At 39.2% G+C, this 15,282-nt stretch overlaps 1 protein-coding gene across 1 annotated transcript in view; it reads right to left on the bottom strand.

Moving 5' to 3' along the window:
* LOC123327380 overlaps positions 1 to 10,653 on the bottom strand; it is a 29,040-nt gene extending 18,387 nt beyond the window's left edge. Inside the window, exon 1 of the mRNA XM_044923763.1 lies at positions 10,538 to 10,653. Within this exon, the coding sequence (XP_044779698.1) occupies positions 10,538 to 10,653 (116 nt within the window). The remainder of the gene's footprint in view (positions 1 to 10,537) is intronic.
* Between the last annotated feature and the right edge of the window lie 4,629 nt (positions 10,654 to 15,282).

Genomic DNA, 15,282 nt, shown 5'->3' with positions numbered 1-15,282 from the left:
GACGGCTTTCTCGAAATGCTTGACGGCTCATTACACTGACAAACGAGATGTTACAACACTCGAGTACCAAATGACGTCTCTAATACAGGGCAACCAGACGGTATCAGAATTTTATCAACGCGTCTATACTCCCTTGTCGCTAATTTTGAATAAAATTACCTGTACGGAAATGAGCAGAGATTTAATAGATCTTTTTGCTAAGTCCTATAGAGACAAGGCCTTGGACACCTTTGTCAAAAGTCTCAACTGCGATTTACCAAGATTATTGGGATCCAGAGAACCAGATGACTTACCATCGGCTCTCCAGTTATGTGAGAAGTTAGAAAATCAAAAGTTCAGAATCAATTACGCCAATAATAATCACGCCAATTCAAGAAAATTCAACGGTCCTCCTGGACCAGCACCACCCTTGCCAAGAAGAAACATACCCCAATTGGCCTATATGCCGCAAACTCCTCGGTGGGTTAATAACCCACCACAGAAACAACAGCAATATTACAGAAGTAGTAACCAACCAAAGGGAAACCACTTTTCGGCACCCCCTCCACGCCCATCGGCTCCAAAGCCCCAAGCGCGGCCGGAACCAATGGATATAGATCAAAGTATGCAGACAAGACGCATAAACTACATGAACAGACTTTTTAACGACACCATAACTAAAATACCATTGGCACAGCAGACATTTGGACAGACTGACAAAAGACAAAGAAACTTCCATGTGACAACTGGGGACGAACAGCAATACCTGGAAAACGCAGAACAATATGTATCTGAAGTTGAGGAAGTATCAGCTTCCGAACATAGTGAGGCACAAGAATACAACAACGAACCATTGGAATCCGACTTCGTTGATCTTAATTTTTTAGAGTAACATCCTCCTCCTTACAGTACTTAAACTGCAGAATCTGTGAGCGAGGAATGATCAAAATGCTTATAGACACAGGCTCCAATAAAAATTACATACACCCAAAATATGCAATAAATAAAAAAAAAAAAACATTTCCATGTAAGATCTGTTGCTGGCACCGTTTTAGTGACTCACCACGTAATAGCCAACCCGTTCGGGTTCAAAAACAGTAATCTCAAATTTTTCCTTTTGCCAGCACTCGAGTCCTTTGAGGCGCTAATAGGAAATGACACAATAAGAGAAATAGGAATAGACATATTTTCAAGGGATTCATAATGATAGCAAACAAACTAAAAATTAAATTAAATCAACAACCCACACGAGAAGTAAACAATCTCCAACTAGAACACGCCAATAACATTCAAAAAAAATCATGAAAAAGATCTGCTCAGAATTCCAAAAACTCTTCTGCGACCCAAACGAGAAATTAACGTTTACAACAAAAGTGGTAGCAACGATTAGAGGTACTACCACCGACCCTATTTATTCAAGACACTATTCTTGTCCAGAAGCACTCAGGAAAGAAGTAGGAAAACAACTACAGGAGTTACTCGAAAATGGGGTCATAAGACCATCACGATCGTCCTACAACTCTCCGATATGGATCGTACCTAAGAAGGTAGATGCATCGGGCCAAAAAAAAATTCAGAATGGTGATTGATTATAGGAAGTTGAATATGGCCACCATTCCCGATAGGTACCAGATCCCAGACATTAATTTTGCCCTTGCACAGTTAGGAAAAAACAGGTTCTTTTCCGTTATAGATTTAAAAAGCGGTTTCCATCAGATTCCCTTAAGGAAATCCGACATAGAGAAAACTGCTTTTTCAGTGAAGCAGAGTAAATATGAGTTTACGAGATTACCATTTCGGCTCAAAAACGGAGACAACGTCGGTGTAAGATGCTTCGTCTATATAGACGACATCATCATATTTAGCAAAACAGAAGAACAGCATGCAAGCGACATTAGTAAAATTTTCCGAACTTTAGAAGAGGCAAATATGAAGGTTCAGTTGGACAAGGAGGTAGAATTCCTGGGATTTTTTATAGCAGACGGTGGAATTAAAACAAATCCAGAAAAATTAAGAGCTATCGCAGAATTCCCTACTCCCAAGACACTTAAAGACCTTCGATCCTTTTTGGGACTTTCAGGGTTTTATCGGCGTTTCATAAAAGACTACGCAAAACTGGCTAAGCCCCTTTAAGAGGGGAGGAGGGCCGAGGCCGAATCTCCAAGACTTGAAGCAGTCTCTAATAAGTATCGATAAAAATGCAATGGACGCTTTTATGAAGCTAATGAAAACTCTTGCATCTGAGGAAGTTATGTTAATTCACCCTGACTTTAAAAAGGAATTCCAACCGACAACGGAAGCCTCAGACTATGCGATAGGAGCAGTATTGTCCCAAGAAGATAAACCCATAATGTTTATTTCACAAAAAGGAGATGCTTGCCATCATATGGGCGGTACAGACACTTCGCAATTACCAATTACCACTAAAGTAAAGATTTTCACAGACCACGAATCACTCACGTATGCCACAAGTCCCAAAAGTAGGAATGACCAAATGAAGCGCTGGAAAGCAATCCTTGAAGAATAAACGTCTTCAAGAATCAAATAATACTGAAAATAGGAAACAAGGCCTCTTATAAATTTAAAATAATTTTTCCAAGCTATCATAGACATACCATAGAGAAACCCTCATTCGATTTTGGAAAACTTGTTGATATCTTAATAAAACGACTAAACCCTTCTGTTATAAATGGACTTCACTCGGACGAACGCACTTTAGGCCTCCTACAAGAAGTATACCCGCAGCATTTTAGTAAATTCAGGACCAGATTTGCATCAAAAATGGTAACTGACCTAACGAAAACAAAAGAGCTCATCGTAGTACAAAAGAAAATAAACAGCAAATATTAGAAAACTTCTATTTCCCACAAATTAGAGCTAAAATTGAGAAAATCGTAAAAGAATGCAGCGTCTGTAAAGAACACAAATACGAGAGACATCCGAATAAGCCCGAAATACAGAGAACACCTATACCCCAATATCCAGGTCATATTGTCCATATCGACCTGTACTTGACCTGTAAATAAGTTGTCCTAACCGCGATTGAAAAGTTTTCTAAATATGCGCAAGCGAAAATCGTAAAGTCCAGGGCGACCCAACATGTGAAACAACCTCTAGAGGAAGTACTAAGGAATTTTGGTATACCAAAAATCGTGGTAATAGATAACGAAAAATCGCTAAGTTCAGGTCCAATAATGAGAATGATGCAGGAGAATGATCCACCCTACCATAGCGCGGCAAACGGACAAATCGAACGTTTTCATTCACTACATAGTTCCATAAGAGATCTTATAGGCAGATCTATAATTAAATACAATTACTCCATTCTCTCCACTTCTAACAGAAAACCAGTAGATCTATTTTTTGGTAGGAAAGTAGCAAATGATCCTAACCTACAACAAGAAGAAAGACAAGAAACCATTGAAAAACTTATAAATAAACAGGAGAAAGATTTAGAATTCCACAACGAAACAAAAGACTTTGTAAAAACCTATAAGGCAGTCGACGAAATTTACGTAAAGAACAACAAAGATTGGGAACCAAGCATGGAAATGGTTAGCGGGATCTCCAGATAGCAGGGATTTCGATATAATACAGGAGAAGATTAATGGAGTATTGACAAATAATAATAACCAAGTTATTTTAAACAGAGCCATTATAGAAAAGATAAATAACATTACTCAGGCTACCAATAGCATTACCAACAGTCTAAAATATGAGGGAAATGCGCAAAGAGACATGAGTACCACCATTATGTTCCAGACCCAAATGTTGAAGGAAGAAATGCTGAATCTCAACCATGCGGTGCAATGTGCAATCGCCGAAATAACCAGTCCTCTGATATTAGGCGATGAGGAAATTAGACAGATAAAGAAGGTACTAGAAACAGATCAAATGCCATATGTCAATTTCGAAGAATCAATGCATATAGCGGAGATAAGTACAGCGAGCAATGGTCCAATGTTAATATACTTCATAAAAATTCCCATAACAAATTCCGAACTTTGCAGCGATATATTTATTAAGCCAATTAGAATCGAACAATATGTCAATAAAATAGAAAGCGAAAATATAATTAAATGTAAGGAAAAACTTTTCTCCAAAATTTTATACTGTAATAAATACAATGAAATAACCATCTGTAAACATAGAAATATAAGAGAAATAAGCAATTCGCCCTGCCTACCAAACTTACTAAAAGGGAAACCTGCCAACTGCACCAGAACAAATAACCAACACGTCCCAAAGTTGGAAGATCTGCTACCAGGGACCATCTTGCTGAACAGCTTTCCGGGCACAATTAATATTGACGGGAAGACCACCAGCCTTAACGGTACGTCCCTCGTAACCTACAACAATTCCACCATAGAAGCAAAGGGTTAAAAATTCGAAGCAAAAGATGCCGTCTACGCGAAGCCAATGCCAGCAATCTTGCAACCTGAAGTGGCCATCACTAAAGTCGAAGAGAAATTATCATTGGAGCTGATGAAAGAATTAAATGCCAAAAACATGAAGACTATAAGTTTACTGAAGAAGGTGGGAGAGTTAACACCACAAATGTTTTGATAAGAACATCTGGAGCTGCACGCGTATCCGCTTGCTCAACACTCGTCAACAGAGGTACTTGGGGTCGCACGACCGTCCGGTTGCGAAACATACGTTGCACCTGCATAACATAAAAGTGCAGACGTAGCGTCTGCCCAATTTCCGTGAGAATCAGCGAGCCAGCGAGTACAGCAAAAATCAAAGCAGCGCAGCACCGACGCCGGCAGCATAGGTGGGTAGGCGAAGTTAGGTCAAACTAAAATCAGTTCTGTTTTTGCAATCAATTAATAAAGACCTTACGGTCCTAACACAAATAAAAAAATATTTTTTTTATTTAATTGAAACTCCTTTGGAGTTAACTTATTTATTAAGTCATTTTTATTATTTAACATTCAAATTAGATTCAGTTGAATTATTTTGTTATATTCCAATTTGATATTTTTAAAAAGTGCGCAATTTTTTTATTTTGTATTACTCAATAGACTCGGAATTCGGGAACCTAAGGGCACCATCTGATCTTTTTTTTTTAATATTTGTAAAATACACATAAAAGTTTTTGAATTATATTAAAAAATAATAAAAACAAATGTGTTTTAAAAAATTTATTGTTAATGTTCACACTATAAACTTGTGCGTACACTTAATGAGTTCAATTCGGGTGTTTGAATCGAACTTACTGGCTGCTGCGAGTGCTTCGTCTTTTATTCATTCTTACATAGGTTCTTATCATCTAATTATATAATGCAGCGCTTGTAAGACGCCGCAGTCTGCGTTGGTAAATGCAGCTGAGTTTTATTCTTAAATCTATGTCTGTGGCCTATGACCGCGCTAATCACCTCCCGCGTGGTCATATCTCTTAACACTTCGGCAATAGGCCGCTGCAATCGTACTTGTCTGTAGTTGCCACTTATGCTGTCCCGTGACATGTTTATTGCAGCCCATAAATATAACATATTTATAGTTTTCCTACTTACCATGTCTAAACACATATTTAGACATTCTCCGGGTGGAAAAGTGTACGGCCAGTAGTCGTCTCTCATTTATGCGTTGACTGCGTTATAGATGGCGTTGCAGCTCCATATGGTTTTGCTTCGCTAACAGGAAGTTGACAGATCTTGTTTAGCGATCTTTTTACTTCCCCATCGTTTGTTTTAACCGTGACTACCCGTGACTACCCGGACTTTATCGTCTTGTCCTTTAGTTGTACTAATGATTCTTCCCATTGGCCATTTTGTTTGTGAGTGTTCTCATGTTTTATAAGAACCAGCTGTTCCTCTTTTAGATTCGGCTTTTCCTGGCGCCATTTAGTTCGCTGTTGCAATGACACCAGATACTCCTCTTTCCATTTCTTCCAAAAATCATCTCTGAAGCGTTGAATAAACTTCCAATCATCTCAAAGAGCTGATTGTCTTACTTTCGTCAAAATGTTCAGGAGCTCCAATTAGAGGTAAATAACCCGGCGTTAATATGTCCTCACCATCGTTTTCGCTCTTTACAGTGACGTGAATGGACGCGAGTTTAGCACTGCTTCGATTTGACATAGCAGCGATGCGAATTCTTCATATGTAAAGCTGTTTTCACCAATAACTCGCTTAAGGTGATGCTTCACTGATCTTACACCGGCTTCCCATAAACCTCCCATGTGGGGGCTTCCCGGGGAATAAAGTGCCTTGATGCCTTCATTTTCTAGTGTAGGTGCTAACTCATTATTGTTTTTAATGGCAGCTACAAATTCTTTGTCCAACACTCTTGAAGCTCCCACGAAGTTTGATCCATTATCTGAGTATAGGTTCTCACTCTTGCCTTGTCTTGCAAAGAACCGTCGAAGAGTCTCCAAGAATTTGTCTGAGGAAAGGTCGCTAACAGCTTCCAGATGTATCGCTTTTGTTGCCATACAAACAAATACACAAATGAATCCTTTATACGTTTTTTGATCTCTTCCCTTTGAGCAGCGAATCTGGAACGGTCCGGCGTAGTCGATTCCAGTATTTTGAAACGAGTAATCAGCCGTTTCTCGATAAACTGGTAAACTTCCCATCAGTTGACTGGACATCTCTTGCTTGTATCGTATGCAAATTAAAATTGTTACTCTTTATTTATTTAAAAAATAAATTTTATTTTTTATTATTTAACTTTTATTCGGTGATAAACTTTTTCACTTATACTATTACGAGACACTTTGTTGGTAGCTTATCTTTAGCTTCAAGCTGTTGACGATCTCGTCCCGATTCAGACTGATCTTCAAATTCTAAGTCCTAATCCAATCAACCTCGGCCAGAAGCTTTTCTTTGGAAAATTACCAAACTTTCGATAAAAGCTTTATGCTGAAATTATTTCACTGCATTGTGAAATTCAATTATGCTGGTCGAAACAGTTTTTGATTTATGCGCAATAAGTTGGCCGTGGTTTGGTCTCCAAGCGGAAGCTGTGTTTACGTTAAGTTTGGGTTGCTTATATTAGCGGGTAGCTGAGTGCTGGCAAAGGCAATCACAAAAACAAAGACAAAGGAAATGCCGACGAGATTGAAAATTGAAATTTGTTTATAAACTGTGGAAGGGATCTATGTTCATGGGTTGGATAACTTGCATACAATACATTCCCTTAAATATTTCTTTAAGGAATTTTGTATGCCAAATATCTAGAACTCCCTCTGAATATAAGTTCTCATAATGTTAATTCCGCCATGCAGAGTTTCTTTATGAGCATCCTTTGCAATTAACCAAGTCAAATGTGACTTATCCAGTATAATTGGATGTTTTACATTATAGGGTATCATTGCGTTTTGCAATCGTCCACCAACTCGAAGTACGCCATAACTATCCAAAAACGGATTTAGCTCTTTGGGTCTAATGGTCTTTTGTTTTTGAGTAGTCTGACTTCGTGTCCAAAATCCAGCTGTTGTTGTATCTTTACCACGGCAATCTTTGCTAGCTTTAATTCCTCCACCGTAAGATGTGACGGCTGCTGCGATTTTCCTCTCAGCTTTGTTATGAAGCGTAATACATACGCCACTACTCTAAGAAGTTTGCCGATCGATGAATACTTCGATAAAAGATGATTTTGAAGATAATCGGATTTTATCAATGCGGATACCACAACAATTTCCGATTCCATTTGAATGGGCCAGTGTTGTGCATCTATAGCTAGCCCATTCGGCCCTCACCACCAAATTTCACAGATTTTAAGAGCTTGCGGTGATATCCCTCTTGAAGCCACGTCTGCTGGATTGTCTTCCGATTTAACGTAATTCCATTTGACATTGGGAATTAGTTTCTTGATTTCTTCTACTCTAGTTCTGACGAACTTATCCTTGCTGCGCTTGTTCTGTATCCAAGCAACAGTAATTTGCGAATCACTCCATGCATGCGTTGTGATCTTGTTGCTCCATATAGCCAGCACCTTCGCTAATAACTTTATTTTTAATTTTAATAAATGCGCAGCACATAATTCCAACTTTGGAATTGTTTTCCTGTTTTTTATAGGATTTACTTAGCCTTTTGCTGCTAGCAAAGTAACTCTGCCGCCTACTTTTGTATATACAGCCGCTGCATATGCTTTCTCTGATGCATCGCGGAGTCCATGTAGCTCTTCTAAACATGATAGACCTTTAGCATATTCCATCCACCAGTTAGCTAAGTTGGATTCCAATTCAACGTCCCAAGTCATCGGTAACTTCCACAGTTCCTGAATGAAACATTTGCCTTGAATCGTTACAGGTGCCAACCATCCTAGTGGGTCGAATATTCTGAACAGCTGTGATAACACTAACCGCTTTGTTATGCGTGTTAGCATTGGGTTTTCTGCCGAAAACGTAAACGTATCCTTCTTCGTATCCCATTGAAGTTTCATTCTCCTCAATGCAGATTTTCTCCGTAGCACCGTCGTTCTGAATGTCGGCTAAAATACGTTCGTCATTTGCAACCCATTTTCGCAGATGAATGCCGGCCTTCACCATCACTTGTCTCAATTTCCTTTGAAGTTTATAGCACTCGTTGACTGTGTCTGCTCCAGTTATGAAGTCATCCATATAAAAGTCGTCTCTAATTGTTTATGCTAAGACGCTATCCTCTTGGCAAAAGCGATCTGCCAACTCTCGTAGACATCGGACTGCTAAGAAAGGTGCTGCCGATGTGCCATAAGTTACGGTTGTTAGCTTAAACTCACTGATCGGCAATTTTGGATCATCTCTCCATAGGATATATTGGTATTCTTGGTCTTTCTCAGCAACCTTTATTTGGCGACACATTTTTTCAATGTCAGCTACCATAACATATTGCCACTTGCGCCATTTAATTAGAATATCGAATATATCCTTTTGAATCTTAGGACCAGCTATAATAACGTCATTTAGGCTTAGTCCATTTGTCGCCTTTGCGGATGCGTCAAAAACTACTCGTAGCTTCGTAGTTAAGCTTCCAGGCCTGATGATTGCTTGATGGGGTAAATAGTATTTACCTTTGCCCGTTGTCTTTACAGATTCCATATGTCCCATCTTAAGGTATTCTTTCATGAATTCGTTGTATGCAGCCCAGTTCTTTGGGTTTCTTTGAAACTTATTTTCCATTTCCATAAGCCTTGCCATTGCCTGTTCGCAAGAGTCTCCCAGCTTTGCCTCTTTGTGGAATGGAATTGAAACCACAAATCTGCCTTCCTCGTTGGTGACAGTTGTTTCTTTGAATTTTCTTTCGCATTCTGCATTGTCTGTAATCGTATCCTCGGCTTCATCTTCCAATTTCCAAAAGCGTCCAGGTCCTTTAGATTTATTGTTGTAGTGGCACTTATTATTTTTTGCTTTGCAGCTCGAGTTATATTTCCGGACACAATCCATCCAAATCTGGTTTTTATTTTCTCCATTATACTCAGGGGAATAGATCCACACCTATCACCATGTCAATTCAGCTTGGCTCGTTGAATTGTGGATCTGCTAGCCTGTAGCCCTTCCACTCTTTGTTGATATCAATATCAAACTTTTTGCTGGGAAGGTTCTATGGAGTGTTGGTGCTTTCGTTGATGTTTTAAAGCTGCTGGGAATTTTTGGTTTGATCGTCAGGTGGACGCTATTTTTGGATAATTGACTCCTTATTCTGGGAATCCTTAATATTTGCTGCTTCCTCTGAAATCAGCGTCTTCTGGGATCCACCGTCAATAAGCACCCCCAACTCGTTGTAACCTCCAGCTTTGTTTTTCACTAAAACAACAGCTGTAGCCAATAGTGTGTCTTGGCCTTGCTTGAGGCTATTCCTGTTGATACTGCGTTTTGTGTCTTCGTGAAGAAGGCTGTTGTGTCCTTTGGAGCATCGATTGCATGTAATTTCCTTTCTGCAGTCGGTAGCATTATGCTTTCCAAAGCATCTAAAGCACATGCTGTTCTTTTGAACGAATTCTTTTCTTTTTGATTGATTGTGCTCTGAATATGAGACACTTTATCATATCGTGGCCATCCTTAGAGCAAAAGGCACACGATCTAGCTTGCACTTTTCTTGTAGCAAGCTGAGCGGTATTTTTCGTAATGGCATTTACTGAGTTGTTTTGTTGCTCAATAAACTCCAGTACGTCTTGCAAGGACTGTATAGCTCTTGCCTTTTTTACGTGCTGTTCATAGAGCTGTAAGGCTTCTGGCGAAAATTTCCGCAGTAGAATTTCTGCTAAAATTACGTCAGCAGAGCTTTCTATTTTTCCTTTTTCCTTTATGATGAATATGCTCTCAGTCGCAGTATCCAAAAACTTCCTTAAGTTTTTCTCATCATGGGGCAGCACTGCAGTTCCATTAATATGTTGAAGTGTTGGGAGAATATTTTTCTGCTATTCTCATAGCGTTTGCAGATAAGCTCCCACGCTGCTGTATAGCTAGCCGCTGATCCCGTTATCAAATGGCTAACCACCATTTGAGCTTCTCCTTTTAAGCAGGCTCTTAAATATCCAGCTTCCTTGTGTTGCTGAGATCCTTCCTGCTGTCTATTAGCTCAGAGAACAGCTCGTAAATGTTGGCCATTCCTTCGCATTTCCATTGAACGTTGGAGGTCCATTTTGGGATTCTGGCACGTCGTAGTTGGAACTTTGACTGTTCCAACTTCTTTGAAGTACCATCTCTAGGCCGGCAACTTCAGATTGCAGAATGTCTGGCCTCATCTTGATCAAAGGCAGTTCTGTCATACTTGTTTTAGCAGTTTCAGTGTGTCCGTCACGTTGGACCAATGACTTTTCATATTGCCAGCTGCTTGACTAGTTCAATCTCACTTGAACTATCTAGGTTGTGTGCTATCTGTTGCCTCACCCTGTCCGCTCTTCTATCCACCAGTTGAACCAGATTATCACTGACTGGAGCTCCGAGCTGATGCGGTATCAATATTTGGATCCGCTGGTATATTTATTTCTTCAAGGTGTTCTACCTTAATAGTGACTCTTGTAGGCCTTGATAGCATCCATTTTTCAAAATATATTTTATCATTAAATATTGATGATCTCAACTCCCAATTTTACCAGCGCATTGTTGTTATAGTAAATCGGACTACCAATACATCTATTGCTGATATAGATGCTTTTCCTTGATGGCTTGCAGTAATTTTTCTGCAGCTCTCCTTTTCTTGCATCAATTTCACAGATCTTTCCGACACATCTTGGAAACAATCACTTGACTTTTTTGTGCTTTCTGCTTTATTCTATGGCGTGATCCGTTGGAGGATTTTTTGATTGGTCGCCCAGTTGACCTAGCTGTGCCTCGACTCACAGCTGATTGATCAGCAAGGAAAAGCAAAAACACAATGTTGCAGCGTATAGTCCTAGTACTTTAAGGCGTGGTCTTTTATTCTGTGTTTCTTACCTCTGGTGGGGAAACAACAGAATCACTCGAATAACCTTGCTCTTTTTACTTTGAAGCGCTGGTTTTTTCTTCTGTGTTTCTTACCACTGGTGGGGGAAAACAACAGAACTTCTCGAAGGACCAAAATTTTCACACTTTAAACTTCTGCGTACACTTAATGAGTTTAATTCGGGTGTTTGAATCTAACTGACTCGCTGCTGCGAGTGCTTCGCCTTTTATTCGTTCTTACATAGGTTCTTATCATCTAATTATATAATGCAGCGCTTGTAAGACGACACAGTCTGCGTTGGTAAATGCAGCTGAGTTTTATTCTTAAATTTATGTCTGTGGCCTATGACCGCGCTAGTCACCTCCCGCGTGGTCATATCTCTTAACACTTCGGCATAAGGCCGCTGCAATCGTACTTGTCTGTAGTTGCCACTTATGCTGTCCAGTGACATGTTTATTGCGGCCCATAAATAGAACATATTTATAGTTTGCCGACTTATCATGTCTAAACACATATTTAGACAGTTAACAATGCATTAAGTGCACAAATGAAAGTAGTGCTTTCTCATTATAGTTTTATGTAAATAATGAATGTTATATATATTACACATAATTAATTATCAACATAAATATGTAAACGGTAGCTGATTCGAGCGGCGATTTTAACAAACGAATTAAAAAAACTTTAAAATTATAATAGTCACAGCATAAATTGTTATTTATTATTTTCTTTCAATATATTGCTACGAAATTTGCCAAAACTCCAAACATGTAAATTCGTTTCTTCGATCAGAATTTATTTCGGCCCGAAAATCGTCTTCTAGCACAAGTACGCACACATATACACGCTCTGGTCCATTGTTTTTACTCACACAAGCAGGCAAATTCTATTTTTAGATTTCTTACGCTCTCAGCATAAGCAAGCGGACAAAGAGCAATTTTGACCATAACCAAAAAAGTGGCTGCATAGTGCCAAACCAATGTATGGCCGCTACGCATCTTGTTATTCTAGTGTCTTTGATCGGGCCATGTCCGTCTGTCCGTATGAATATTTTAATTATTGGATATTTTTTCTAATTATATTAGTCGTTTAAATTTCTATCGATTTGCCAAAAAACTTTTTGCTTATTTTATTCCCCAACATCTATCGGATATCCTAGAAAAGTGAGCTGAGTAAAGGGTATCTGATAGTCGGGGATCTCGACTATAGAATTCTCTCATTTCTTTTTAAGTTTTGTGGTGGTTTATTCAATTTGTTTTGTTACTGTTTTAGTCACCAAATTTTGTTTTGTTAAGTGCGTGCGTATTTTATTTGTTCACTGTTTTGTTGACTTCGTGGTAAAACTTAATTTAATGATGTTTTTTCTTGCTTTTGCTTGGTAGAAGAAATCACAAATGCATTATGTTATATCCCGTATATTGTTTTTCTTCCCCATAAACATTTGGTGACCCCACGCGGTCGCAACTTTTATCGGAGTGTTAGTGCTTAATATCGCTTGAACTGGAGTATATAGATTTAGGCCACATGTCTCTTGTAAAAAAGGAACTATCGGTAGCACAATTATCTTTTGCTACCATTGCGTACATAAGTAGAAGAGCACAAGCACAAAGCTTCTGGTCGTGTTTGATGGCTCTGTCAAAACGACTTCTGGCAGCTCTCTAAACAACTTACTTCCTGCAGGCCCACCAACCAGAAACCGCCCAAAACTACCATGCCCACACTTTTGAAAAATGTTTTGGTTTTTCTTCGATTTATTGTTTGTCTTACCAATTTCTATCAGTTTACCAAAACCAGTTTGGTCACGCCCCTCCTTTTTATTCCCCAATATCTATCGATATCACAGAAAAAATTTTGAAACTTAACGGTCGTATTTTCACCAGCTGAGTAACGGATATCTGATAGTCCTAGAAATCGAAATCGACTATATCATACTCTCTTGTATTTTATTTTGTAGACAAGCTTTTGCTTAGGTAGTCTGCATCTTGGAATAAACCATAGCATAAGTGACTTATTGGCTGTCTTTCCAGTAAACAGGTATTTTGTCATATATTATAGATCGCTTTTCAAGTGTTTTTGGGGCTTTAATATTTTGAAATTTATAATAACAGTATAATATATATGAAAATTCCAAAATATTAAAAAATTCATTTACAAAAGCCAATATGGTGAGTTAAACGGTGTATAAGATCCGAGCAGAAATAAAAAATAAAACAAAAAAATAAACGTATTACACATTGTTACGAAAAATTTAGTCAGCTATAACCAAAGAGATCCAATCCCAATATCTATGACCTTTGCTGTTTTATTGCATCCTATAATAATCATTCCATAATGTCTTGCAGAGCTACGGCTGCCCCCAAAGTTGACTACGACACCAACACCTTACATGCAAACAACAGGAAAATCGCGGCGGAAGCACCCAGCAAGTCACAAGAAGGGCCTAAACGAAGTGTTACGATTTCAGGAAACGCATTTCGCAAATCAAATTCAACAGGAGAACGAAGAACATAACGAAGGGCTTGATTTGTTAAAGTTCACTAACAGTGAAAATTCTAATATCGCTTTAGAAAGTGGACACATCAACAGCATGATAAACAGAGAGGACGGTACGTTTCAATTTACATTGTTAAAAAAGAAAATAATGAAAATGTAGGAAATTCATGCAATTGGTCAACATTGGATAAATAAGATATAAATTTCAATTATTTGGAATATTTTTTTTTTTAATCGTGTTCGACACGAAGATCAACGATATAAGACCGTTTCCCCAACGATCCCTTTATTAGACCTTTTTTATAGCCGTCACTCGTAGAGTAAAAGGGTATACTAACAAAGAGAAGGAAGCGTTTCCGACCATAAAAAGTATGTAAATTAAACCGAATACGTTTGTATTATTAAATGGTTCTTTTATTAGAGCCAACTGCTCTGACTGCCAACTGGAGTTTCATGCCCTCAACGGTCACCCAGCACGCACATGCCCGCCTCGCATTACGCTGACCCTTGCACGCCGCTTTCGCTAAAGCGAAATGCGTTACTGGGCTGGCGCAGCGTCGTCGATGTTATTGTTGGCACATCCGGTCCTGGATGGCATTTCGGCGAGATTTGCCTGTACGAACGCCCTATTCTCAGGAGCTATAACAGCTATGCATTTTAGATTAAGCATGCATCTTCCAGAGGCATCGATTCAAGTTTGTTTTCAAGTGTTGTCACGCCCACTCTACCGCCTACAAACCATACAGATTTGCATCGCTCACACCTTTGCAAATGTTGTGTTATTTTTTTTTTTTAAATTTATATAAATCTTGTCAATTTTTATCGATCTGCCAAAAAACAATTTTGCCACGCACAACACTATGCCCACAAAGCGACCAAAACTGCCACGGCCACATTTTTGACCCTTTTTTGATAGTTTTTTATATATTTCTTAGTCTTGTAAATTTCTATAGACTTGCCAATAAACTTTTTGGAACGCGCACTCTGAGTATGATTAAAAACTAACTTAAGAATTCGGTCCCGGTTCAACTCCAGGCCTCTGGTCCGCAGCAGAACTGCTGGCAGAAGGCCAGGTCAGCAGTTCTGCATCAGGGCGATCCGTGCGGGCTCCGGGCAAATGCCCCTGGAGTACGCGATCAGCAGTTTGTTTAGTGCGCGTGCAGACAACCGGATATGGCCTGCAATTCAGCAGTTTCACTCCGTGAGAACTGCATTGTGTTAACTTTTCCGCCTTTTAACAGGTCGCCGTCCCGGTGAACCACTTGCTCCACATCACTGTTAGCTCCTGGCTTTGTGTGGCTCCTGGTCTTTAGGTGGTGGTAGCTCAACCAAATGGTGGAGCACAATAGGAAGGCAGCAAGTATGGCGAAGGAATTGCTGAGGAGGGACCCCGAAGTGAGTTTCTCTCTAAGAGTCCTCAGACTTAGTTCGTGGAGAAGTGGAAGGCTTAACCTAT

Source organism: Drosophila simulans, chromosome 2L (assembly GCF_016746395.2).
Source record: "Drosophila simulans strain w501 chromosome 2L, Prin_Dsim_3.1, whole genome shotgun sequence".
NCBI classification, from domain to species: domain Eukaryota; kingdom Metazoa; phylum Arthropoda; class Insecta; order Diptera; family Drosophilidae; genus Drosophila; species Drosophila simulans.
The sequence above is the reverse complement of the archived record's forward strand: the minus strand, read 5'-3'. Positions and strand labels throughout refer to the sequence as shown.